At 47.9% G+C, this 23,464-nt stretch overlaps 2 protein-coding genes and 1 long non-coding RNA gene across 10 annotated transcripts in view; 1 reads left to right on the top strand and 2 right to left on the bottom strand.

The window, feature by feature from the left end:
• Positions 1-6,995, bottom strand: part of SRGAP2 (SLIT-ROBO Rho GTPase activating protein 2) — a 106,386-nt gene extending 99,391 nt beyond the window's left edge. For 7 of the 8 annotated variants that reach the window (XR_010826592.1, XR_010826593.1, XM_066983176.1 and 4 more), the window contains exons 1-2: positions 6,843-6,995; positions 5,542-6,072 (exon numbers count right to left, since the gene is read on the bottom strand). Coding sequence is in view for 6 of the 8 variants with exons in the window: in XM_066983176.1 (XP_066839277.1) it covers positions 5,542-5,608 (67 nt within the window). In the remaining 2 variants the exon portion in view is untranslated. Of the gene's footprint in view, positions 1-5,541; positions 6,073-6,602; positions 6,777-6,842 lie in introns of those variants that run through there. The other variant, XM_066983178.1, reaches the window with a different exon arrangement.
• Positions 6,996-7,367: 372 nt separating this feature from the next.
• FAM72A (family with sequence similarity 72 member A) lies at positions 7,368-12,564 on the top strand. The gene is made up of 4 exons (XM_048071138.2): positions 7,368-7,584; positions 8,801-8,878; positions 10,044-10,168; positions 11,079-12,564. Exons 1-4 carry the CDS (start codon positions 7,427-7,429, stop codon positions 11,171-11,173), a joined length of 456 nt encoding a protein of 151 aa, XP_047927095.1. The 5' UTR covers positions 7,368-7,426; the 3' UTR covers positions 11,174-12,564.
• On the bottom strand, positions 12,085-22,966 carry LOC136786947 (uncharacterized). The gene is made up of 4 exons (XR_010826595.1): positions 22,095-22,966; positions 20,394-20,445; positions 19,008-19,287; positions 12,085-14,902 (listed from the first exon to the last, which is right to left on the bottom strand). It is a non-coding gene; the product is annotated as an uncharacterized lncRNA (long non-coding RNA).
• Positions 22,967-23,464: the final 498 nt, after the last annotated feature.

The raw sequence follows: 23,464 nt of genomic DNA, 5'->3' as shown, positions 1-23,464 counted from the left end.
GACTTTTCACTCTTCATAAAGACAACTGAAAGCTGATCAGGCAAATAGGTTCTTCCAAGTAAATTCCAAAAAAGGACAAAAAAATAGTATGCATTAAAAAAAAAAAGAGAGAAGTCAGGAGGTAACCGAAAGAAAAAGGGAAAGATACTCATGTGTACCCTTACCACAAAAGGAAACCAGTTAGAGCTAAGGAAAAACGTAGTGGGGCTCTTTTAGTTAGAAATTTGGGAAAACTCTGGCTACTAGTAGTAAACTTTTTATAGAAAGCCCTCCTGGAGTTACTCTGACAATTTCTTCTGCTTTTGGAAGAAACGGCAGTGCACGGAGGTCTCGTGGTCAGCTCTGGTCTCTCGCCTTGCAACACTCGGTGGATCTGCAAGAGACCCAAGGGGAATTTAGGAGAGGAAAGGAGGAGGAAACTGAATTCTTTCACCTCTCTGCTGCCTCGTTAATAATCCTCGCTAATAATCCATTGGTAGGAGCCATACACGAGACAAAGAAACACAAACTATTGCTGTAACATCAAACCAATCTCCCAACAGCCCCTTCCCCCTTTCCTGGCAGCAGGCGGCTGAGTTGGCCCAATCTGAGCAGCTCCAAAACTCGAGGGATTTGCACTATCAAGAACTGCAGAGAAACAGATGATTCTGAAGCATTTCCACAGCCAGAGCTTGGAGCAAGTCATTGTTGCAAACAAATGGAATCACTTACACACACGGAGTAATGATTAACTGTAAAAAAAAAAAAACCCTTAAAAGGTAGTTCTACATTTTAAATGGTAATGCAATATATACAAACTCTCAATCTCAAAATTTAGAAATATTCCACCAAGCCACACCAGGGTGCGTGGCTGAAGAGCCTATTTACACTTGGTATTAAACAGGCGTTGCCGAAGCAGTGGCCAGGAGTTCACCCGTAGCACACGAACGCAGCGCGAAGATCTGCAAACAGAATCATGGTGGGCAGGAACCAACTCCGCGACCTCAACTGAAGACCTGCACAACAGAAATCACCTTACCTATGCAATGTCAACAATACTGGAAATTCCTAGGTCGTAACAAAAGAAATTGGTTATTTGAATCGATTTATCCGAAGTATTAACAAAAGAAAGCTTATGACAGTTGAGAGAAATCCCAATTTTCTTGTTTCGAATCACCACCAAAAGCAGTATATTTCCTATCCCCCACATTACAGCTGCTTGACCCAGCCACAGCTGCTTTTGTAACCTTTGATAAAGAAGCTCAGCACCACTCGTCAGAGCTAAGGCTGCCTAAAATCACACAGGGCAGCCAGGAGATGGAGAAGACAAACGAGACACCTGCTGATTGCGGGCAGCACTCAAGGCAAAAGATCAGTCAGCTCCAATACACCACCAGCCATTCGATCCAGAGAGGAAAAGGGGACTTAGCTGGAACGTACCAGCAATTTTGGGGGAAGTTTTAGATGTTACAGTACCCTGGATTCGGTAGCACCTGGGAGGAGGCTTGCCTGAAGTTCCCCTTACCAGGCATCTCCCCTTAGCTCGAGACGCTCTCAGCTGGACAAACACGCAGCCACCTCTGTGCCGGGCTCGCTCCTGCTACGATGAACTCATCTATTTTTCATATTCCCAGCGATTCTTGAACTGCGCTGCAAGATTTGCAGGAGATGCGTGTTAACCTTTGGTAGAGCCTGCTCAAGGACAGAAGCGGCTCACGAACCCTCGCTGCGTAAAAAATGTCAGTATTAAATTTCTGGAGCCCAAACCATGAAGCTATTTACTGGAGCTTTATACAAACTAATTAAATATAATGCTCTCGTGGGACACGACGAGAAAGAAAAGAAGAATTAAGAGATAAATCACTGGCTCTTCTTTCCTCCGCAAATGTACACTCCAATTTAATATGTTAACCCGAAAAACAGCCTGACAGCCCTCGGTCGGGCACAGATAGGCAGCGTCCAAATCGCACATGGAGCACACTGCACAGCATAAATTAATTATCTCTGCCTTACCGCAACTTGCACAAAGGAATTGGGAGAGACAATCCAGACAAGGGGATGAGCTTGAGCTATCAAAGGCTCCATATGGAGACCACAGAATCTCACTTTCCAGCTTCACAGAACTCGTAATCTTTGCGAGCACATGGGACAGAAACGTATCAAAGCAGCACTTCCCTCCCCTGCTGACCCCATGTCATCTTGTCAAGAGAATTCCTACCGCATGACACAGCCATTTCAGAGGTTTTTTCCCCTCAAAGAGCAGCGTTCGCGGCAAGTCTTTCAAGAAGAGCGCGCCCATGCCTGCAGCCTCTCCTCTCTTCACCACCGGCGTGAAACGGCGAGCGGCGCAGCCCTGCAGCCAGGCTTTGCTGCAACCATTAAATGCAGGAGACTCAGAGGAAGAGAGGCAAGTCAGAGCAGCTGTATAGTAAAGCCACCCTGTCTGGACACCTCTACAGGTTAATTCACTTCTGCAGAAGACAGAAGTTTGTAACTGAACCTCCAGATGCAGGAGAACAGGGGGTCATCGGGCAGCCACGGCTGGAAGGAAGCTCATAAGAAACATCGCTCTCTTCTTGCCTCCTAGTCCCTGGGCAAGAAGTTTTTCGTGTAAGAAGGAATTCTGAATCTTCAGAAATTCATCTCAACCTACCATTGATCTCCCTGCCCTCATTATCTGCATGCACAAACCACGAAGAGCCAGCTTCATCCCAAAAAGCAGGGAATTGGCAGCTGGAAGAAGACAACAAATACCCATGGGTCAAGGCCAAGGGAGAGCAGAAAGTCTCAGTTGCCAACACCCTGTGCCCCCCACGCACCTTTCACAACAAAAGATGCCAAGTTAATTCAGCAGCAGAAAAACAAAGTTTTGTGGAAACGATCCATTAACCATGCAGCAGTACTATTCTTTAAGTGGTCTTGATTAACTTAAGGCCATTAAATTTTTAAACAAAGCTCAGTCATTCTATTAGTAATAACTTGAAGTGCTTGAGTATTCTAGTGGATTAATGGTTTCAAACGATGCCTGTAAGCACAGCTTCCAACGCACAGCCCAGAACGGCGCGTAGCAAAGAACGCGGCAAGTTTCTAAATGCCAGAAAAAAATATCAGAGAATTTTCTCATCTGAGAGAAACAGATGACACCTTGCCGCGTATGGAGCACGCCAGCACCTGATTCATCTCACTCCCACGGTGACCGCTTCACAGCATCACTTTGCAACAGAAGAGAGAAGACACCAAATAACCCACAGTCAGAGTTAACACCGCTTCTAGGCTGTTCCTGCACATAGGTTAAGAATCGGATTGGGACACCAAAGTTTTTCCGTAAGGACCATGTTTAATGATTAGGCAGCACCACACTTTTAAGCGTGTTTAGAACCACCTCAGTGGAGACCAGCACGCCTCTTGAAGTACATGCTCAAGAGGCCTTCCCACTCCGATACCGCTAAATGGGCACCTGACTTGGAACCAAAGCATCTGTGAGACGTACGGCAAGCCTCACGAAGCCTAAGAAAGAGCTTGTAACCGTGAAGTCTCCCCCAGCCCTGCTCCCAGAGGACACGTGCTGAAGATGCCCACTGCCCAGTGTTGGAGCCTGGTGGAGGCCAGGAGCTCCCTGCTGCACTCAGAAGCAAACAAGGCGATGCACCAAGCTTGCTGCCCTACCTTCAGGCATGGATTCAAGCTGGTCAGCACTCTACACCTCCCTCTTGCAGGAAGGGTAAGAGAGGGCCCAGCACCTCCTGCCAGCCACTGCTGGCCCTGTCCATGGCCCCGCAGCACCGCCGGGCTCGCCACTGGGCACGCCGCCAACCAGCATGGCCCTGCTCTTCTTCACCTCATCTCAGTTAAGACAGGAAGGTTTGGTAAGGCAAGAAGCCAAACACCTCGTTTTTGGGACCACGTTTACAGACCGAACTGACAGGCCTCTGCTGAGTACCTTCAGAGGTGGGCAGCAGCGGTCTCTGCATGTGGGCAAGGCCCGACTCCATTGTACGCATCCTGCTGGTCCCTTTTTGGAAGAGGAAAGATGGTTTGTCTTTTCTAACACATCAAAAAGCAAGAGGTAAGATAAGCCCTACTAATTCTCAAGCCTCGTTTGGTGTTACTGTGTCCATTCCACCAGTTACAATCAGCATTTCTTTGGTTTAAATGCAAATATTGTGGCTACAGACTATCACGCATATTTTGATGGGGTAAACAATGAAAGAACATATAAGCCTCTAATTTTACACTGGCTTCAATTCCCATTTCCATCAACAATGGCGAGAAAACAGGAACAGAAACTAAACTAGTAAAAAAGAAACCCATTCTTCTCCATTTCTGACTTTAAGGATCCAAAAACTGAAAAAAAAAAAATCAAAATGAACCCCTATCGAGCTTTATATTTGCTCAGATATACCTGCCCTTTTTTTTTTTTTAAACAAAAATGTCAAAACTTCTTCTAGATACACAGCACTAAGGTCAGCGTAGGACATGCATCTTGTAGAACAAGATGTTTTAATGATTTGCAACCAGTGAGCACCCCCAGCATGAAAAATAGCCAAGTACGTAACGGCAAAATAATATTTTAATTGTCAGTTTTAATCTACGTTTCCTACTCAGATTTAAATCACATTTTTTTAAATCGCATCGATTTAACTCAATCAACCCTGCCCGAAGGCCATCTTTCTTGCATGCTACAAGCATACCAAGCAAGTTTTAACCAATTAGATAAATCATTAAATCTCATAACTTCCTAGCAGCGATACATCAAGCCGTACACGAGCAATAATTATTTTTAATAAGTGTTATATTGAAAACTTTGCAAAAAATAAGAAGCTAAGTAGACATTTCACCATTTTTTTTTTCAACCCAGAGCACATGATAGCCTGAAGCCCAGCCAGCTGAATCCTGCAAAAGACTTGCATGATCACTGCAAACATGCTTCTGACATTTTCTTCCCTTCCCTGTGACGATACTGGAATAATACTGACGCGCTCGCTTCATCCAGTTCTATATGCATGCAAATGTACGTGTGCATACCCACACTGCAACCTTGAGGAGTTCTACTCAAGAGCACAGAGTGAAAAAGCAGGCAGCAATGAGGGACTCACCAAGAGCAAAATCCCGAATAATGGAACTTTCTAGCACAATTAGCTTTACAGGGACCCTAAGCAAGGTCCCAATTACTGCCGACTGCAATATGCTCTTCTGACACCGCACAGATTTTAAAAAGATTCCTACGATCGGAGGATTAAAAAGCAATTAACCGGCTGTCATATTTCCAACGCAAATCCCTATTTTCGAACACCAGGCAGAACAACATGGATCTCTCAGCGCTCAGAGATCCGCTGCGCTCGGTAAAACCGACGAGATACCTTAAAATAGCACCGCCACGGGTGGAACCTACCCTGTGGGGGCCGCGGAAAAGCACTGCAAACCCGCCAGGGCGCTGCATTATGAGAAAGCCCTGCGGATTCCAGGCGCTCTGCAGCCCGTTTCCCCCTTCCCCACCCAAACTCCGCAGCCGCCAGCCAGGGCTGCAGCAAGGAAGCGGAGGGAAAGAAAGCGATGCCTTACCTTTGACTTGGGTGTCGTACTCCGCTATGATCTCCTTATCCTTTTTGAATTTGGCTGGCGACGTCATGTTTTCTCCCCCAGAAAGGCTCGCCCGAGGAGCGGATCCAGCAGCAGGCGAGCCGCGCAGCGCCTCGCTTTTCCTCCTACCCTCTCCCCCAGGCCAAAAAAAAAAAAAAAAAAAAAGGGGGGGGGGGAGAACCCCAAAGCTCAGTCCATGGGGCGTGGGGCGTCGTGGGGGGGCAGAGGCAGGCAGCAGCGGGCACCAGGGGCGGCCGCTCGCACCGCAGCCCCCCGCAGCAGCATCCGCGCTCCCGCAGCCCCCGGGGGCTCCCCCGGCGTTAGCAGCGCGGCGGCGGAGCGGGGCTCGAGGCTCGCATGGCGGGGCCGGAGCGATCCGGGGTGGGTTTTTTTTTTGGGGGGGGGTTCTCCTTTTTCTGCTTTTTCTCGCCTTGCGGACGCCGAGAACCAAACCCCAGCCGGGCGCAGGGGCAGGGGGAGCACGCAGCGGCCGTCGTCCTGGGGTCTGTCCGCCTGCAGGGGGGCGACAAACGGCGGCGTTAGGGACCCGCAGCCGCCCCCAAACCGGCCCGGAGCCACCCCCCCAAAAAAAAAAAACCCAAAACCTGGAGCCCCCCCTGCAACGAAGAAGGGGCGGTGGGGGGCAGCAGGGGCCGTGCCCACGTCCCTAATCCCCCCCAACCCCGTGTCCCCATCCCTGTCCCCTCCATCTCTGTCCCCCCCATCCGTGTCCCCCCCCATCCCCGACCCCATATCCCCCCGTCCCCATCCCCGTGTCCCCCCTGCCCCCAATCTTGCCCCCCACCCCCATCCCCGTCCCCCCATCCCCCAAATCCCGTCCTCCCCACCCGCCAGCCTGCAGGCAGGGGGAGGCAGGGCTCAACTTTTCCCTTTTTCCCCCCTCCCCCTTTTTTTTCCCCCTATTTCCCCCCATTTCCCTTTTTTCCCCGTTAAGCCCGGGGGGGCTGCGGAGAACGGGAAGGGAGGAAGGCTCCGAGCTCACCCCCCCCCCCCCGCGGGACGCGACCCGAGAAGCGCCGCACCCGGCGGCCCCGCGTCCCGCCCGGCACGAACAATGCGGCCGGCGGGGGAAGCAAGCCCCGGGGGCTCCGGGAGGAAGGCGAACGGAGACCGGGGCTCCGCCGCGATGCCCCGAGCCCCGCCTGGGGGGCGCACGGCGGGGAGGCTGCGGCTGGGGGAGGACCGGAGGGAACCGGGGGGGCTCCACCGGGGGCCGGGAAGGGGCTCGGGGGCCGGGAGGGGCTCGCCCCGGGGCCGGTTACCTGGGCGCCGCGGAGCCGCCTCCCGCCCGCCCGGCGTCCTCCGGCCGCTGCCTCCCGGTTCCCCCCCCCTCCTCCTTCGCCCCCCCCGCCGCCGTTGTCGCCAGCCCGCCGCCCCGCCCCGCCCCTCCGTCCCCGCGCCCAATCGCCGCGCGGGGATGGGTATGAGCGACGGGAGTGGCGGCCAATGGGAAGGAGCCGCCTCCCCGCCCGCCCCGCCCCCCGGTGGGTAGCGGTGGCACCGCCCCCTCACGGGGGGTGGGCGGGGCGTGGAGGAGCGCAGCGGCCTCCGCCCCGAGGACTGCGGAGGGGCGGGGCGAGACGCGCGGAAAGACGGCTGGACGAACCAATGGGAGCAAAGCAAGGCGTGCCTCTCCGCCAATAACCAAGCGGCGAGGGCGGTGCCACTAGACTCCTCCAACCGCAACGGGGGAAGGGGCGGGGCTTTCCCTCGGCTCCGCCAATCAGAGCAGGGGGCGGGGCGTGCGGCGCCCAACGGCCGGCCGCGGCTGGGGATTCAAACGGCGGGCACGAGCGCGGCCGTTACCGGGCCGGGCCCGGCGCCCCCCCCCCCCCCTCACGCCGCCATGTCGGGGCCCGGCGGCGCCTTCGCGGAGCGCTGCGTGGCCGTGCTGTGCTGCCGCTTCTGCCGCCACGTGCTGAGCTCCCGCGGCATGCGGGCCGCGCTGCTCGCCGCCCCCGGCGCCGCCCCCGACCTGTACTCCACAGACATCCCCCCCGCAGGGTGAGTCCCCGGGGAGGCCCCGCCAGCGCTGAGGGGGGAGCCGGGAGGGGCTGGGAGGGGAAAGGACGGGGGGTGAGGAAGAGGAGGATAGAAGAAGAAGGGGAGGAGGGGGATGGGGGGGAGGAGGGGGATGGGGATGAGGATGAGGAGAGGGAAGGAGAGGGGCAGGAAGAGAGGACGAGGGGGGAGGAGAGGAAGAAGAGGATGAGGAAGAAGGGGAGGAGGGGGAGGAAAGATGAAGAGGACGAGGAGGATGGAGGGAGAGGAGAAGAGGATGGAAGAAGGGGAGGAGATGGAGGAGAGAGGAGGGAGAGGAGGAGGGAAGAAGAAGAGGAGGAGGATGGAGGGAGAGGAAGAAGAGGAGGAAGAGGGGAGGGGGACGAGGAGGGAGATGGAGGAAGAAGAGGATGAGGAATAGGGGAGGAGGGACAGAAAAAAGAAGAGGATGAGGAGGAAGAAGAGGAGGGGGTTGGAGGAAAGTGAGAGGAAGAAGAAGAGGAGGGGGACGCAGGAGGAAGTGGAAGAGGAGCAGAAAGAAAAGGAAAGGGATGAGGAAGAAGAGGAGGAACCTTGGGGAAGGAGAAGGAAGAAGAGGAGGAGGCGGTTGAGGAAGAAGAGGAGGAAGATGAGAAGGAGGAGGAAGATCAGGACCCTCCTGGTCTCTGTGGAACCCGCCCGGCTCTGGTGCTGCCCCCAGGTCCCGTGTTGCCTGCTTCGTTCTCACCAGGGCATTTGAATGCCAAGGAAATGAGGTTGCAAAGCAGCATGCTGATGAGGGAGTAGGGGTTAAAGAGGAGATAAGAAATCAGAGGCTCGCTTTTAAATGTCCCAGCCTTTGAGGTGCCGGGCGGGAGGCTTAGGTGAGACCCGCCAGGAGCCAGGGCGACATCTGTAATCAGATCTGTGGCTGGTGGAGTCACAGTGAGAGCGGCAGGGCCCCAGCGTGTAGGTGTCAGTAAGTATCAAGAGAACTGGTGCTTACTGGTTTACGTTGAGGTGACTTGCGACGCGTTAACGTAACGTCTCGGGGCGCTTTCTTGTTCCCACATGAGCACGGCTGCTAACTGACAGGTAAAGGGCACTGCGTGCTCTTGAGAAAGCACAACACTAACACCAACATCCCTTCGCTGTGACTTCATGCCTGTGCTGTCAAAACCTCGCAGTTGTAATCAGGGATGTATCTAAACTTTAACATTTTTACTCTCTTCCCACCTAGTACTGTTGACTTCATCGGCAGCTGCTATTTTACTGAAATCTGCAAATGCAAGCTGAAGAACATCGCGTGTTTAAAGTGGTAAGAATATCACCCGATGACACTAGCACCTTCTCAAGCGTGCATGCACTGCTGCAGTGCTGTTCAGCCTTCTCACTGGAGGCTACTGCAGTGAGAAAGTTACGGGATGAATGAACAGATTGCATACTTTATTTCAGATTTAATGCTGCCTGATAGAAACTCAGCCCACTACTTCTGGGCCTGGCTGCCAGTCTATTTCTGTGCAAGTCCCAAGTGGAAATGTGACAACCTTGTCAGTCTGAGTATATGGGAAAGCTTGCATGCCACCTGCCTGATTAAATGTCTGCTTCAACACTGAGATAATTGTGTGAATAAGGCCACAGTAAGAAGTACTTACTCATATTCTAATTAATAGAACATCCTCTTGGCAGATCTGCTTGTCGCTAGCAGATGGAAGATGCTGTCACTAAAGTTCTTGGAGTTCTTTTATCCTCTTTACTAATGTATGATATTTAAGACTAAAAACAACTCCGGTAACGCATCTCATGTAGCGTTATTTGAGAGTATCCTTTCAGCTTCTTAACTGAGACTTTTACCTTGTTTGGATTTAAAGGGGAGAGGGCAGGTTATGACAGGAACACAGCATTTTAAATTTTATGACAAAAGTAGAGAAATTGAAATATCTCACTGGAGTGCATGACTGAGAAGAGAGAAAAATGTCATTCAAGGTTTTGACCTAGGAGAGCAGATAAAGCTTCCATATTCTTAGTCTTAAGGATATTAGTTTTGGACTCTCTCTCAAAGATATTACTCTTAGTCTCTCCCTATTCCTGACGCACTCTCCTGCACAGTGCTGCTTTACAGATGGACTGTATGTTTCTGATGGATTTGATTCCAATGGACTCACTGGCCTTCAAACTAAAGATACATTGCCATTGGTGATATAATACCATTGTTATGTAAACTAATCTGGATTGCTCAATGCAGGTTACTAAATGGTTCTCTGTGCCAAAGATCTAAAGCTTAGATATTCTGTAACTCCTGACAGATGTTTTCAAAACACTTAAGATGCTTGTTTAATTACGTTCCCTTAACTTTATCAAAATAGGAGCATCACATAATGGTCTTGTACCCTGGCTATTTAATGTTAATTTCAGCTAGAAAAAACAACATCAATCTTTTCATCAGGCATTTATGTTCCTCATTATTTCACTTGTCTTTTTAGCGGTAACGTTGTTGGTTATCATGTGATTTCTCCCTGCAAACCTTGCCTGCTGTCCTGTAATAATGGCCACTTCTGGATGTTTCATAGCCAAGCAGTCTTTGGCATCAACAGACTAGACTCTTCTGGTAAGGAACACATATGTTTCCTTCTCTTCCCTGAAATCCTGAATTCCAAATCCTCTTTCTAATGAGGCATCTCAATATAGTCAAAGCATATGGAGAGCGTATAACATATGGAGGCATACGGCAAGTGTTGCTGTGTTGCTAATCTAGCAAACTACTCTGGGGGAGGTAGTTGTAGCTACTTCGTAAGTTAAAATTTCTAGTAGAAATTAATTTTCATCAGAAAACTTAACCTACCGTTCTTGTGGGTGAAAGTCCAGATTTTCTGGAGCAATATCATAACTGCTATAAACACCACAGCCACCAGCTGCTATTTATAGCGGTATGTATAGCTTTACTGTGCTATCAGGCAGCTGTCCGATGGGCACTCTTTTTGGGTGAGTCATGTTGTCACTTTGACCCTATATAACTGAGTCCCCACTAGCTCAAGCTGAAATTACAGCTCATGCTAGCTCCTTTATTCAGCTAGATCTTCTTTGGATGCCAAGTGTCTAGCATAATTTGCCTCGAGTCCTCAGGAGTGCATAGCATTCTGACAAATCACTTCACCTCCTTGCACACAAGAATAACTTGTTGTCTAAACCTTTCAGTGTCACCTGTGTTTCAGATCAATGCATTTAAAAATAAATGAGCAGTGAGGGGATTATCAATAGCTATGTGAATTAGCGATATGAATACATCAGTAGACAGGGACTTACTCTTTGAGCTATGCTGTAAACAACACTTACAAGATCACTTTGGAAGAGAAACAGGAAATCTTCATATATTTAACGTGAATGTGACTTACCAGTTTTTGCTATAAGAGTACTTACTTTTACTGAAAATAGACAGTTGAGCAACTTAAAAATAAGGTCACCATCCAAAAATATATATTTTTTTTCCTTCCTCTTCTGTCTTACCTCCTTCCCACCAGGTGCGAATGTATTGCTCTGGGGCAACTTGCCAGATTTGGAGGAAAACGCAGATGAAGATGTGTCATGCATCTCTGAGGAGGAGTATATCAGATAGCATTTATCTACAACATACTACAGTATCTTCCCTAGATACCTTCCATTGCTGTTTGTTTTGGACTCTTCTTCCTGCTGGCCCATCACAGCCTAAACAATAGAGAGAACTATGAAATCTGGAAAAGAATCCTGTAAGAAGATGTCATCTTCTGTCACTGTAGTGTTCCTTAAACTCTTGCATCTGCCTTGTGTGTATCATTCTGACTGGGGACGTGCCTTGAACAGATCTGAATGTCAGATATTAGAGATGCAGATGGCAGGTGCACTTACTGAGGTCTAGGTCTGGTTTGTTCTTACACTTAAGTTTCAACAGTTGACATGCCGCCTTAACTGTATTTTTCTTCTTTCCTAAAACAGTATTCACGGAGCAAAGTCTTTCACATGCTGTAAGTAGAGCTTTAAAATCTTGAAAAATAGTCAGTTTTGTTGATGGATGATGCTCTGAAGCAACATTGCTTAAGTAGTCACACAGACCATTTATTGCCCAGAGCTTTCATTCTGAGTATACAGTCACTGAACAAGTGTCTTAAAGTGTTATAGCTTTGGCTCTATTATCTTGGTCTCTTGCTTTTAGCAGCTTCTTCTCTAGGCATCTGAGGCATGTTAGGACGCTCCTGAATGTGGACTGGGGAGCTGTCTTACTGAGTCTTCCGGTCTTCATCTTTCAGTACTTTTAGGATCATGTTTCTGCAGAGATCAAGTTCCATTTTTTTTTTCCTCTCCCCTTCCCCCCAGTAAAATCAAAATACTGAAGTTTGTTAATGTCTAATGTAACTTTGGGACAATTAACTACTAGAGTAGTTAGGATCAGCAATAAAATCCATCCAGATTTGTGTTATATTTTTTTTACCTTATAGGATAGGCATTCTTCTAAAACAGAATTTACTCATCTGATTTGTCTTTTTCTAGAATAAAAAAAAAAAATCAAAATATTCACTGTTTGTGCCTAGCCTTACATCCTGAAGCATAGAGACAATCTCATTCCTCTAAGGAGTAATGGATTTAAAGTTCATTACCGGAGTTGTTACAGTCATAGCATTTAATTTATGAACTAAATACTGTCCCCTTCAGCTAGTCACCTGAAGGATCATCTTTGGAGAATTCAAGTTACAGTCACATAAGAGAACTGGCAACGCTTTCAAATTTGGATTGATGTTGACTAAATCATTCTATAGCCTCTCCTGATACTTCGAAGAGGTGCAATGAAGACAGATCTGACTTGTCCTAGTATTTTTACTGCACGGTACATATTTCCTAATGGTGCTACCTCTTCTGTATTGTTTAAATGTATATTTGTGTGTATATATGTGTGTGCGCGCGCCTATGTATAGATATGTCTTGTTTGGATTTCCTGTATTATGTTTGCTCATTAAATAAAAGGTTTGGACTATGTACTTTTCTATGGGCTGTAATAAATATGGATGTATAATGATATCAGTTAGATAATGAAAACAATGGAACAGTATCTTGTATCAGAATTAGGTTGAATTATTAGGTTCTTCTTACTATGATTTTGTTTCCAAGACTAAAAACATCCCCTTCTCTTGGTTGAGAAGCTTGTCAGCAGCTCAGTCTTAAGGGTGTTTGGTTAGTTAACTCCTGTAATAACCAAACGTCCCACTTCTTGCCAGTTTTCTATGCTGCAGGAATTAGATCATGTAACTACAGTAGTAAGCTGGCAAGGTGATGCTAAACACAGATTTTTCCAACAGAATTCATGACCTAAAAATACATCTGATACTGTTTGGTTTTGTATAAGGAACATAATAGTTCAAAACAAAAATCCCATAATAGAGTTCTTTGTTGCAAGCTCACGACTTTCAACATTCCAAAAACTCACCTTTTGTCAATGAGTCAATTGTGTCAATGGCAGAGGTGACTGGAGAGCTGTTCTCCCTCTTTACCTATAGAGTAGTAGAGGACTGTAATTTCTTCACAACAAGTCATTAATTCTCAATTTGCTCTCTATCTGTTCTTGCACATAGAACTGGAAGATCTACTGTGAACTACTTTAATTACACAGGCCTGTTTGAGCTAGTTCTTTGCAACCAGACATCAGCTTGAAATAAAAAATGAGCCAACTCTTAAGTTTGTTCCATCCTTTTTTGGGGGATAAAGAAGTTGTGTGTATTATGTGCAAAGTAAACAAACATCATCCATTGCTCTACCTGTTATGAATGTTGCCAGACAAACCACTCATATCTAGGGCTGCTTTCTGTGTGAAATTTAAAAAAGAACTGACTAAGCAGTTTGTGGTGTAGCCACTACTCCACATTCACAGGGCCCTAATATTTTGGGTTAAGGTTCCAAGACTTACCCTGTATAGGAGAATATTTTCCAGGTTGATAGATACCTCTAATACAGAAAAGCTGACACAAAACTAGATCGGTGCTTCTAGAAACCTTCCCAAATACTTCAACCCAGCCAAAGCTTTGTTTGAAATAAACAACTCGAGTCTCTACTTTGCCAGTCTTTTGCTCTCTCTGTACTCGTTGACATTCGAGATACGTATGTTACAGCAAAGCCCTGGAATCTCATGAATCCCTTGGAAGGGTATGGTTGTGAGGTACGTGGTATAATCATGCTGAACAGTAAGGCAGATAGCTTCCAGAATGAATGGATCAGCAGGGTTCGGCTTCTTGCTGGATCCATGGTCAGTAACACAGAAGAGCTGGGTAGCTGTTGGCCTTGCTAAGGGTTTTACAATGAAAGTTTACGTGATCTCTGCTGCGCAGCCAATGGAGTCAAAAGCAGAGCACAAAGCTGAAAAACAAGAACCCAGTCCTAAGGCCTTTCTTTTCTGCTCATTAAGGTACACACAGCAAGTAACTGTAAGAACTTGAGTGTCTCTAATCAGATCTGGTTTTATTCAGAAGAGATTAAATGCAGGCAAAGTCTCAAATTTTAAACTCAAAGTCAGAGCTACCGCAAGACCTTCAGAGTCTCCTGGCACTAACAGCTCAGTTGAAATCAGTGCAGTCAGCCTTAATGCCCCTAGCATTACCTCTGCCACAGGGCGCTCGTCTGTCACACGATGTACCAGGCCCGTGCACAGCAGCTCTGCAGCTATGAGTTCTTGTGTAATATGGCCTTGTAGGTTCAGGGTCACTGACTTGTTTGGATGAAAACATTTGAAAGTAGAACTCCAAAAGCCGCTGAGGATAAATAGCTTCAGTTTGGATCATGGGGCCATTTGCAATTATGCTGCCATCGACAGCCAACCATTTTCTCTGCAAATCACAATTTGCAATTCTAGCTGGAGGGGTAGGAGAAAGTCATAGCAAGACAGTGATAAATTGATTCCCCTTCATATTAAATACGACTTACTGGAAGAAAAAGCACATTTAAATATTCTTCATTATTTCGGTGCAGATTAATGCCTAATCATAATCTTACATTTATGTAACACCATTCATCCCAAAGTGCTTTACAATGACAAACAGTTAAGAATTCCTTTACCATTGAACTGCAGCCAACTCCAGGATGCAAAGCAGCTGCCAAGTAGACAGCATGCTGCAAGGACCACGGTAAGCATCACTCTGTAATGAAATTCAGTAGGTGATCTCTATCAGTACAAACCGATATGTTGATTATTGAGGGAGGCTCAACTTGAAAGGCACTCTCTTCTTAGCCTGGAATGCAGTTCATCCACTTCAAACCCAATGACAGATGGGTCACCTCTCCTAGGACTGGGACCAAGAGGCTCAGGGTCTGAATCTGAGGAAGAGACCTACGGTAAGAGACAGAAACAACTAAGCCATCTCAGCTCCTTTCTCTGGCATACAAGAGCAGGCGCTCTCTTTTAAGTCAGTTAAAATGGCCTATTATTATAAATCACCTAATTACTTTGTCGTGAGAGGTCATTGTTACATAGTTTATTACGTTTGCAGCCTGTGTGGTTTCTGAAAGCATACCCCAAGGAACAGTGCATATCCCAAGTAAACAACCTTTGTGTACTATTATTTGGATTAAGGGAGTGTCTACAGGCTAGTATAGTATAACAGCTGTGGGTGCCTGTTGTGCAAGAACCTGTACAAGCACGGTGACTTGTAGTCTCCAAGAACGTACACTGTAAACAGAATAGCCACAGGATGGTAAGGGAACGGCACGACTGGCTCTATCAGAGGGGATCAGAGGTAAAGCCTGAACTGCGTAGATCTGAAGAGGAGCCTCCTTTGTTCTGAGACTACCACAGAGACCTGAGCTGGGCCTGTTCCTGCAGCTATGGATCAGTTCTTCTTATTCCAACGTGCATTTGCAAGTTTATGAATATATTCAGCTCTTCTAGCACGTACTCAATCATCTCATACTTCACGCAAGAAGCTGTCTCTATGCCAGCATTTCTGCAGTTCTACTGCATTATTAGGTTTCTCTCTTGCTCTATCATACAACGAGGATATACCCTATAGCCAAATACCCATCAAAAGCATACATGGAAAACGGGTTATTCCAAACCTCTATGGATTCAGAATTCATGGAACTAAGAGAAGTGCTCTCGAATTATGCAGTATGCAAGAATGACAAGAGAGAAAAGCAGGATGCCTGCCTCAAACGTCTCCTGTGAAATTAATTCCAAGTTGCTGATGCACCACCCAAAATTTCTTCTCATCAGAAAATATCAACCGTGCTATGCTTTGAAAAAGCATCAGCATTTTCCGAGCAGCTATTAGCCAGGGGGACATTTTAGCTGCTTTGCTGTCTGCAGTGTTTCTTGTCATCTTGCATGCGTGACACAAGCTTAACAAAGTGAGTCTGCACTCTATTGATTTCTCATTAGAAAGCATGCCTCACATTTTGGACACCAGTGAGGGGAAAAAATAACAGGGAACAAAGCCGGTCAAATATAAGCCAAACAAAATCTCTGGTGCTTCACTTCTTATGTCATCTGAATGCTGACAGCTTGATGTCTCTGGGTAATGCCACACAAGGGAAATTAGCACCATAGCACTCTTATGCACTGCCATCTGCATGTCAACGTATGTAGAAATTTGTGCAAGCCGTTATAAAGCAAGATTGATAAAACAGGCTTGATCTTTTGCATTTCTCTGACTACGCTTATTTCCTGGAGAAAAGTGCTAATTAAAAATAACCCAGTATCGCCCCAACGTAACTGCAGCCACACTAGGATTCTTCCCTGCTGTGCTACAGCAGAAGCTTATTAGTTCATCCCACTCCAGCATATGGCCTGGTTTGGGATAGGAAATTTCCACTAACAGAGGAGACAATGCCAGAAATACAGGTGTTTGGGGACTGTCTTCCTAAGTAATTTAGGAACGTAAAACCAAAAGGGAAACAGGTCTTGTGTCTACTGGGCACATCTGACAGTTCTATATACAAGGCAAACTAAAGAGAATTTAAAATAAACTAATAAAGTCATGTGATTTTGCCTCTTCTTATCTATGTCACGCTCCAGCAACAGACTGCCCAGATAAGCAAAGGGGTTTGGGGACCAAAGGACGTTGAAAAAAATGGGAATACGAAGCTCACACACAATTTGTCTGCACCTTTTGGAGCTTTTCCCAGTAGCTGCCCCTTTATCAAAACATTATTTGTCTTGGTTTTAAAAAATACAAATATCCATTTAGCTCTGAGACTGACCGAGCTTCAGCAAGAATGAGTCCGGCCTGTTGTTTACGTGAAGCTCACGGAACACGCCCCGACAGCTTTTTCAACACACACCGACAATGGAAGAGGCCCAAGGTGGCGTGCAGTCAGTGCTCCAGCACCAAGCAAGCTGCGTCGAGTTTGAAGAGTGCCAATCTTCAGCGTGAACATGACAAGAGGCCTTAGGCCTAAATTAAAGCACAGCGTGTGAAGCTAGAAAGCCCAAAACATGTGAAGACCAGCATAGATAGGCTCTGTGCCCAAAACGGGACTAAGAGTGCACCTTCAAAGACTACGTAAGCAAAACTGTGTGTCACACTGCTAGATACAAAATCTAGGTCCTTACACATTTTTAAATGACTTCGAAGCCACTTCCTTTGACTGATACACTTAACCTCTTGCTTCATCACTGCATAAGTGGAAATAGAGAAAGAAGTAGATAGTTTTAGGCCACCAGAATACCAAATAGTTTCCTCACAAAGTGGCCAAGGAAGCCTACACCAGCAGAGAATTATTTGGTTAAAAAGACAGATGGAATAATACAGGGTCACATTTGAGGGATGATTGTGAAAGCTATTACAGATTCACCCCAGCATTCACTCAGATATTAATGCTGAAAATGTTTGGAAAAAATGAAGCAATCCGCTCTTGTGCAAGGGTCCATCACAAGACTTTCCACAATGTTGCTCTGCTCTTGTAAATTTTTATTGGAACACAGGCTGGAAGTGAATTTTACTCTGTGAAGTTTACCCCACACAAATAATTGTGTAGCTTAGAAGTGAAAATCCAGATAGATACATTTTTTTCCCCTCACCTGCTACTAGGAGGCAGCATTCACAAGTGTCAGGAGGTACAAATTCAGCAGAATGCGCCCGTTTTTTAACTCCAGTCATCATGTGGAATCACAATTCAAACACTGCTTTATAAAACTGGTCCTGGCCACTATAAAAAAACCTTTCATTGTGATAACTAAGTGCCCACTGATTTGGTACAGACGTGCCAGTGACAACACATGCCTCTGAATCGCTCCTTACCTCTGGGCCACTCCGATGGAAGATTCCCAGCGAGCTGAGGGCACTTGCTGTAATCCAGCCACAAAAATCACAGGACTTAACAACAAGAAGCTTTTGGACAGTGACAGGCACTTTGATAACAACCTGCCACTCAGCCTGGATCACTCGAGCCTCCTCCAGCTCCTGCCAGGGGGTTCAAAATGTGGGCACGGATGATTTTGGCACTAATTGTAGCGTACACTGCCAGACCTGACAGGAGAAGCAGCATCACTTTCCCTTCTCGGTGCCTTGCTACTTATTTAGATCTGTCACGTCTCCTCCTGTGCTATAAGGGCTAGTAAGAGCTACCAGGTGAATCCACGCCTGACATTTTCCAAAGCCCAAGGGAAAGCAGGGCAGTTATCCCCATGCTCCGTCCCTAATAAGTCTGATCTTACAGTCTCCATTCTCCTGAGCCTCCCTGCGGAGATCAAAGACAGCTATGTTTGGGTGTGTGCAAGCACATACATGCATGGAGAAGACACGTTAATTATGGTCTGAAAATTTCTCTGCTAGAAAAAGAACTCGTTCCCTCTTTGTCGTTTCCCTCACCTCTCCCCCACAGAATTTCACGCTGGCCTGATTTACTCCCTGAAACCAGCTTTGGATTGCAAATGGCCTAGGGACAAGAGACACGAACCAAGTATTTCTTGGCTGGAAGATGTGCACTTTGAAGAGCAGACACTCAGCACCAACACAGGCTCTGGTGCCACAGCACGGAGCCAGGGACTTGTTTCTTAAGCTTTACTTTCCCTGTTCGCTGAGTTGTCAGGTCAGCGGTCACTGCAAAGGGGCTGGTGGAAAGGGAGGTATTTAGGCAAAAATGACTGTTTTATTTGGTTGCTACCCTCATACACACTGCTGATGCGGTGCTTAGAGAAAAAAAAAAAATAAAAATGAGGAAACTGTGATCTTCATTTTGCTGACCCAGGCTGACACCGAGTACACCCTTGTCTCTTTTGCTCCCACAAGGGAGGTTGCTGTTTGCAAGATGCGGCCTCCAAAAGGGTGTAAAAAGGCAGTGGGAGGGAAAGTGTAAAGTACAGGCTCAGCCTGGTGCATCTATCTATCAGAAGCCTGCAAGGCCTGTGCACACCTTCGCAAACTGACCCCAGGTGCTGAACCAGCTGGAATGCGCTCAGGGGAAGAAGGTGTATGCGCGGAGCTGACAAGACTCACCCTTCCTCTCGCCAGAAAGGAGGGGAGGCTGGCAGCAAGTGATGGCTTGCCAACCTCAGCAAGGGAGCACATCTGGGCCACTCCAAAGGTGGGTCTGTTGCTGTGCCGGAGTAGACTGCAGGTCCCTCCAGCTCAGATAGGTCCCGGAGTAGACTGCAGGTCCCTCCAGCTCAGATAGGTCCCTCTGCCTTGGCCAGCTCGCCAGGAGACAACCGTCTTTGTTCCTGCAGTCTGGATATCCCAGTATCGTGCCAGACAGCAATCCTTTGCTTCCAAAGCTCTAGGAACAGTTTGGGGATATTTTTGTGAGCCAGACAGGAGCACCTCCGCCTCCCCCAATATCTTCCAAATTCCTTTGTAAAACAGATAATCTGATTCCCTCCTCTTCCCATTTTTAAAAATAAAACATTTTTTTCATGTTAAACAGCATGTGTTTTATGTTTGCCAAATCTTTTTTTTTTTTTTTTCCCCTGCCATTATAGTTTTGCTGGTGTAAATTGCTGCTAATCTGTTGCCCCAAAATACCCCTTTGTCAGCCCCTGCAGACACCCAACGGTACCGTGATCCCTGGTGCTGATGCACACCCAAGGTGACAGTCTCCTATTGCTGAGGTCACATAGCTTAAAAATCTGCTGAAGTTACAACTGGAAAAGCATCCTGCTAAGATCACCTCAAGCACAAATTGCGCCCCACACATCAAATGTCTTCCCCAGCTGGTAAAGTCCTACGGCCAGAGCAGGACAGGTGCTCTTCCATCCAGCCAACGTGGTCCCTACAGCATGAGGCTGAAGCACACAAGTAAGCAGGAGTGGGGATTGGGGGTGTTAGTGCTGCAAATGCATGCACGTGCACGCTCCATGGTGAGCCGGGGGTCTTCCAGCTCTGGGTCTCAGCACGATAACTGTCATCACCCATGGAATAAGAGACACTGGCATTATGCTCAACAAATTTGCATTCAGAGTGATAACGGAAAATCCAACTGAATTTATAACTTCATCCAAATCTTAAGGCCGAGAGGTTCCTCTGCAAAGCAATAAGTATTTAATTCTCTGCTAATAGAGTGAAATAGAGATAGCAGGGAAAACGCAGGAGCTCACTATCAATGGAAACAGAGAAAGGGACACTGATATTTTAAGGCATCCACCTTTGGGTTATAAGCTGCTTATCTCAGACTGCTACATATGTGGTCTCCTTGGGAACAGAGTCAGACAATAAATCAGATGTGCCAACAACATTTATCAGAAGCTCCAACTAGCCAAAAACATCAGCTCTCCTAAGAATGCCAAATCAGTTTTGCAAGATGCACGGCCAAGCCTGGAGTCACTCTTGAGGCATGCGGCAGGGGTAAGAAATGCTGCTGTTAAGCTCAAAAGAAATGTTGCTTACATTACTGTTCCTTATTGCCGAGACCTCCTGGAGCCATGAGCTGCATCAGAAGCTTCAAAGAAGGGTAAAAAGACAAAAATCAGGCTGACATTATGTAGGCATGGCTAATGCACAGGCAGGACAATGTCTGTATATCGTGTGCCTAATCAGCCACAGAAACAACCCAATCCACTCTTCTCACAGTTTGAAGCATGCAAGAGATTATTCTTGTCTTATTCTGAAAAGAAGAAAAAAATAAAAAGAAAAAAAAAAAACCACCAATACAGAGAAAGAAAATGATAGGAATAAAAACAGCTTGAGAAAAGTCAGCAAGATAACAGTATGAATATTCTCTAGCTGTAACTCCGCTGCCAGACACAAGCAAAAAATCCAGACATTTCATATGTGCAAAAACAAAGCAATCTCAACCAAATCGCTCTTTGAAAAATGGTGAAAATTTCCCAACCAGTTCCAAAATGCTTTGCTGCTTATGTGTAACCAAAAGAATGTCATGGCAGGCATTCCCGGGGCACAGACCTCCGTCTCATTTGCAAGGGATTTGGCCTGGGATTGACAAGTGCAAAAGAAACGGCAGCAGCTCTGCTTGGCAAGTCTTATTCATCCCGAAACCCTGACCTCCAGTGGCATCAGACATACTTTGGCGGGCACGCGATCTGATAACTGACCCACAGACTGGGAGCAAATGTCTCTGGCAAAAGCGTCAGGGGATCGGGGCGAAAACAAAGCCAGCGTCTGCTCGGGTCACAGCTTTACCTGTGGCCACAAAAGAGGAAGAAGTGGCCACCCTTCCCCTTTAGCATTGCAAAGTGATTTGAGCAATGTAGGGCTTCTTAAAAAAGCAGCTTGCACCTGGTCTGGCCACAGGCTGGCAGCTCACTGACCTCCTCCATGGTGCAGACGCGGTACCCGCTCCCTGGCTGCCGCAGCCCCTCGGGCGAGGCGTTTTGGAGCGTACCTGAGCACAAACACTGTCCTCACACACACACAAAAAAAAAAAGATGACAAGGAATGGCTCGGCTACTTGAACTGCAGCACCACCAGGCTCTGACCTTGTCCGTGCAAGATGTGGTGCTAATAAGGGAGAAAATCATACTGCAGGCTGTCCCCTGATCCCGGCGCTTCCAGAGGCTGCAAAAACGATTGCCAGCAGCCGGCAGCCGGCACCCGGCGCAGCCACGTCTGTGCGGGGAGCAGCAGGCCACGGGGCGATTCCCACATCCCTTGTAACAGAAACCAGGGGTGCCTCCAGGGCAGCACCGGAGCTGGAAAGGCTTTTCCCTGCCTGGCAGCAGTGCGATCAGCCAGCTTCGGCCCAATTTCACGTCCCCCCTGCTTCTGGCACGCTTTTGGCACGCTTCCGGCACGCTTCTGGCACACCTGGCTCCATCACGGAGACACCCACCAGTAGCACGGCACCTCCTGAACCCCCGGCCTCCAGCACCCCTGGGGCACCCCCGGGACACCCCCTGGCCCTCCTGGGGCACCCCCTGGCCCTCCTGGGGCACCCCCTGGCCCCGGGCACGGTGCCTGGCGCCCTCTGCCGGAGCGCAGCCCGCCGTGGAAAAAAAAAAATAAAAAAATAAAATTTCCAGTTAAAATCCAATTATTGGCAGTGGGGTACAGAAGGAAGGAGGCGTGCTCAGCATCTGTTTTCTCCTAGTGGAAACAACAGGAAAAAAAAAAAAATAATCCATCTCTCACCTTTCTGGGGGCCGCAGCAGCCCCCAAGCGCTCCCAAGTAGCTGCCACGGCACTGCAGCACAAAACCACGCCGTGCCTGCTCGGTGGCCTCCTGGAGCCACAAAGTGCCTGATTTCCATGATCAGCTTCCAAAAAGTGCCCCGGAGCTGCAGCTGCCCGGACAGCACAGCAAAGAGCCCTTTTCCACTAGAGGACAGTGCCACACTGGAAAGGACAACCGTGGCCCTTGCGACACGCCGCCAGCGCTGCCTGCTTTCCAGAGCACCCTCTCTGAGTCACATCTGATAACGCTGGCGTGCAGGAAAGCAGGGGACAGGCGGTGAGCCTGCAGCCAGGAGCAGAGCGCTGGGAAGGACAGGGCGTCCCGTCCCGCTGCTGCGCGGCCTCGCGCTCTGCCTCTGCACAGCCACATCCAGCAGCCGCACAGGAAGGGTTTCCTGATCTGCCAGACGTTAGCTGCGTCACGCTCCTCGTCTGTTGGGTTTTCTTGCTCTGCCACCTTCCGCGCTGCGTTATGCTGGGAAAGAGATTTTGGCTTGAAATCTTTGCTCATCCCACTGACGGCTGAATGGCACTAGATCAGTTTCCATCCACTTTACTTTCATTCCCTTGCCCCGTGAAGGCAGCCAAGCCCTGGATAGAAGGTTGCTGTAACGACTGCTTTCAAGCGGGTGTTTTTCTGCCGTTAACCATTGCTTTTACTATGAGGATGAGGCAGAGATATGGACTGATTGGGCAAGCATGCTTCCATGGCACTTCTGCACGAAACACAGATCCAATATCTGACAATGCCAGGATGGAGGGGAGAGCAGAGCTTTCAAGAAAATCAGCAGTCTGGTTTAGGCAGGCAGTCTAATTCACGATCTGCATCTTTCCCTTTCTTCTTCTGATGTCTTTCTCCATTAGCAAAGTAAGAAATGAGGGAATGAATAAAGTCAGTAGAGTCTCAGAAATGGTTCATTTAATGCCTTTGCTGACGTTTTCCTCTGGTTAGTCTTTAATTTGACTTTACAAACCTTTTTTTTTGCAGCTGTGTTTTGTCTTTTGGTGAAGGGCAGATTTTCCGTAGCCACAACCAGCTTCAAATCCCGTAACTGCCATTACCACTGGCCAAACCAAGGTCGTCCCAGGAGATTATGATCACTGGGACTTGGCTGCCCATTGGCAACCCCTTTTTCGGGGAACCTGTGCTGAAGTTCAGTGCATACTTCCTGCTCTGTTTTCCCTCAGAAGCATTATCAAGTGACTAGTGGGTAATGGAGTGCCTTTTAAATACTTCCTCACCCACTCGAGACTGCTGAAACAAAAGAAAACAGCTACTGAGGTGTCATCCGGAGGGAAGGCCTTTAGCAGCGGTAGAGATGGGCATC

The sequence above is a fragment of the Anser cygnoides genome, chromosome 25 (assembly GCF_040182565.1).
Source record: "Anser cygnoides isolate HZ-2024a breed goose chromosome 25, Taihu_goose_T2T_genome, whole genome shotgun sequence".
Lineage (NCBI taxonomy): Eukaryota > Metazoa > Chordata > Aves > Anseriformes > Anatidae > Anser > Anser cygnoides.
This window is presented reverse-complemented; position numbering and strand designations above follow the sequence as displayed.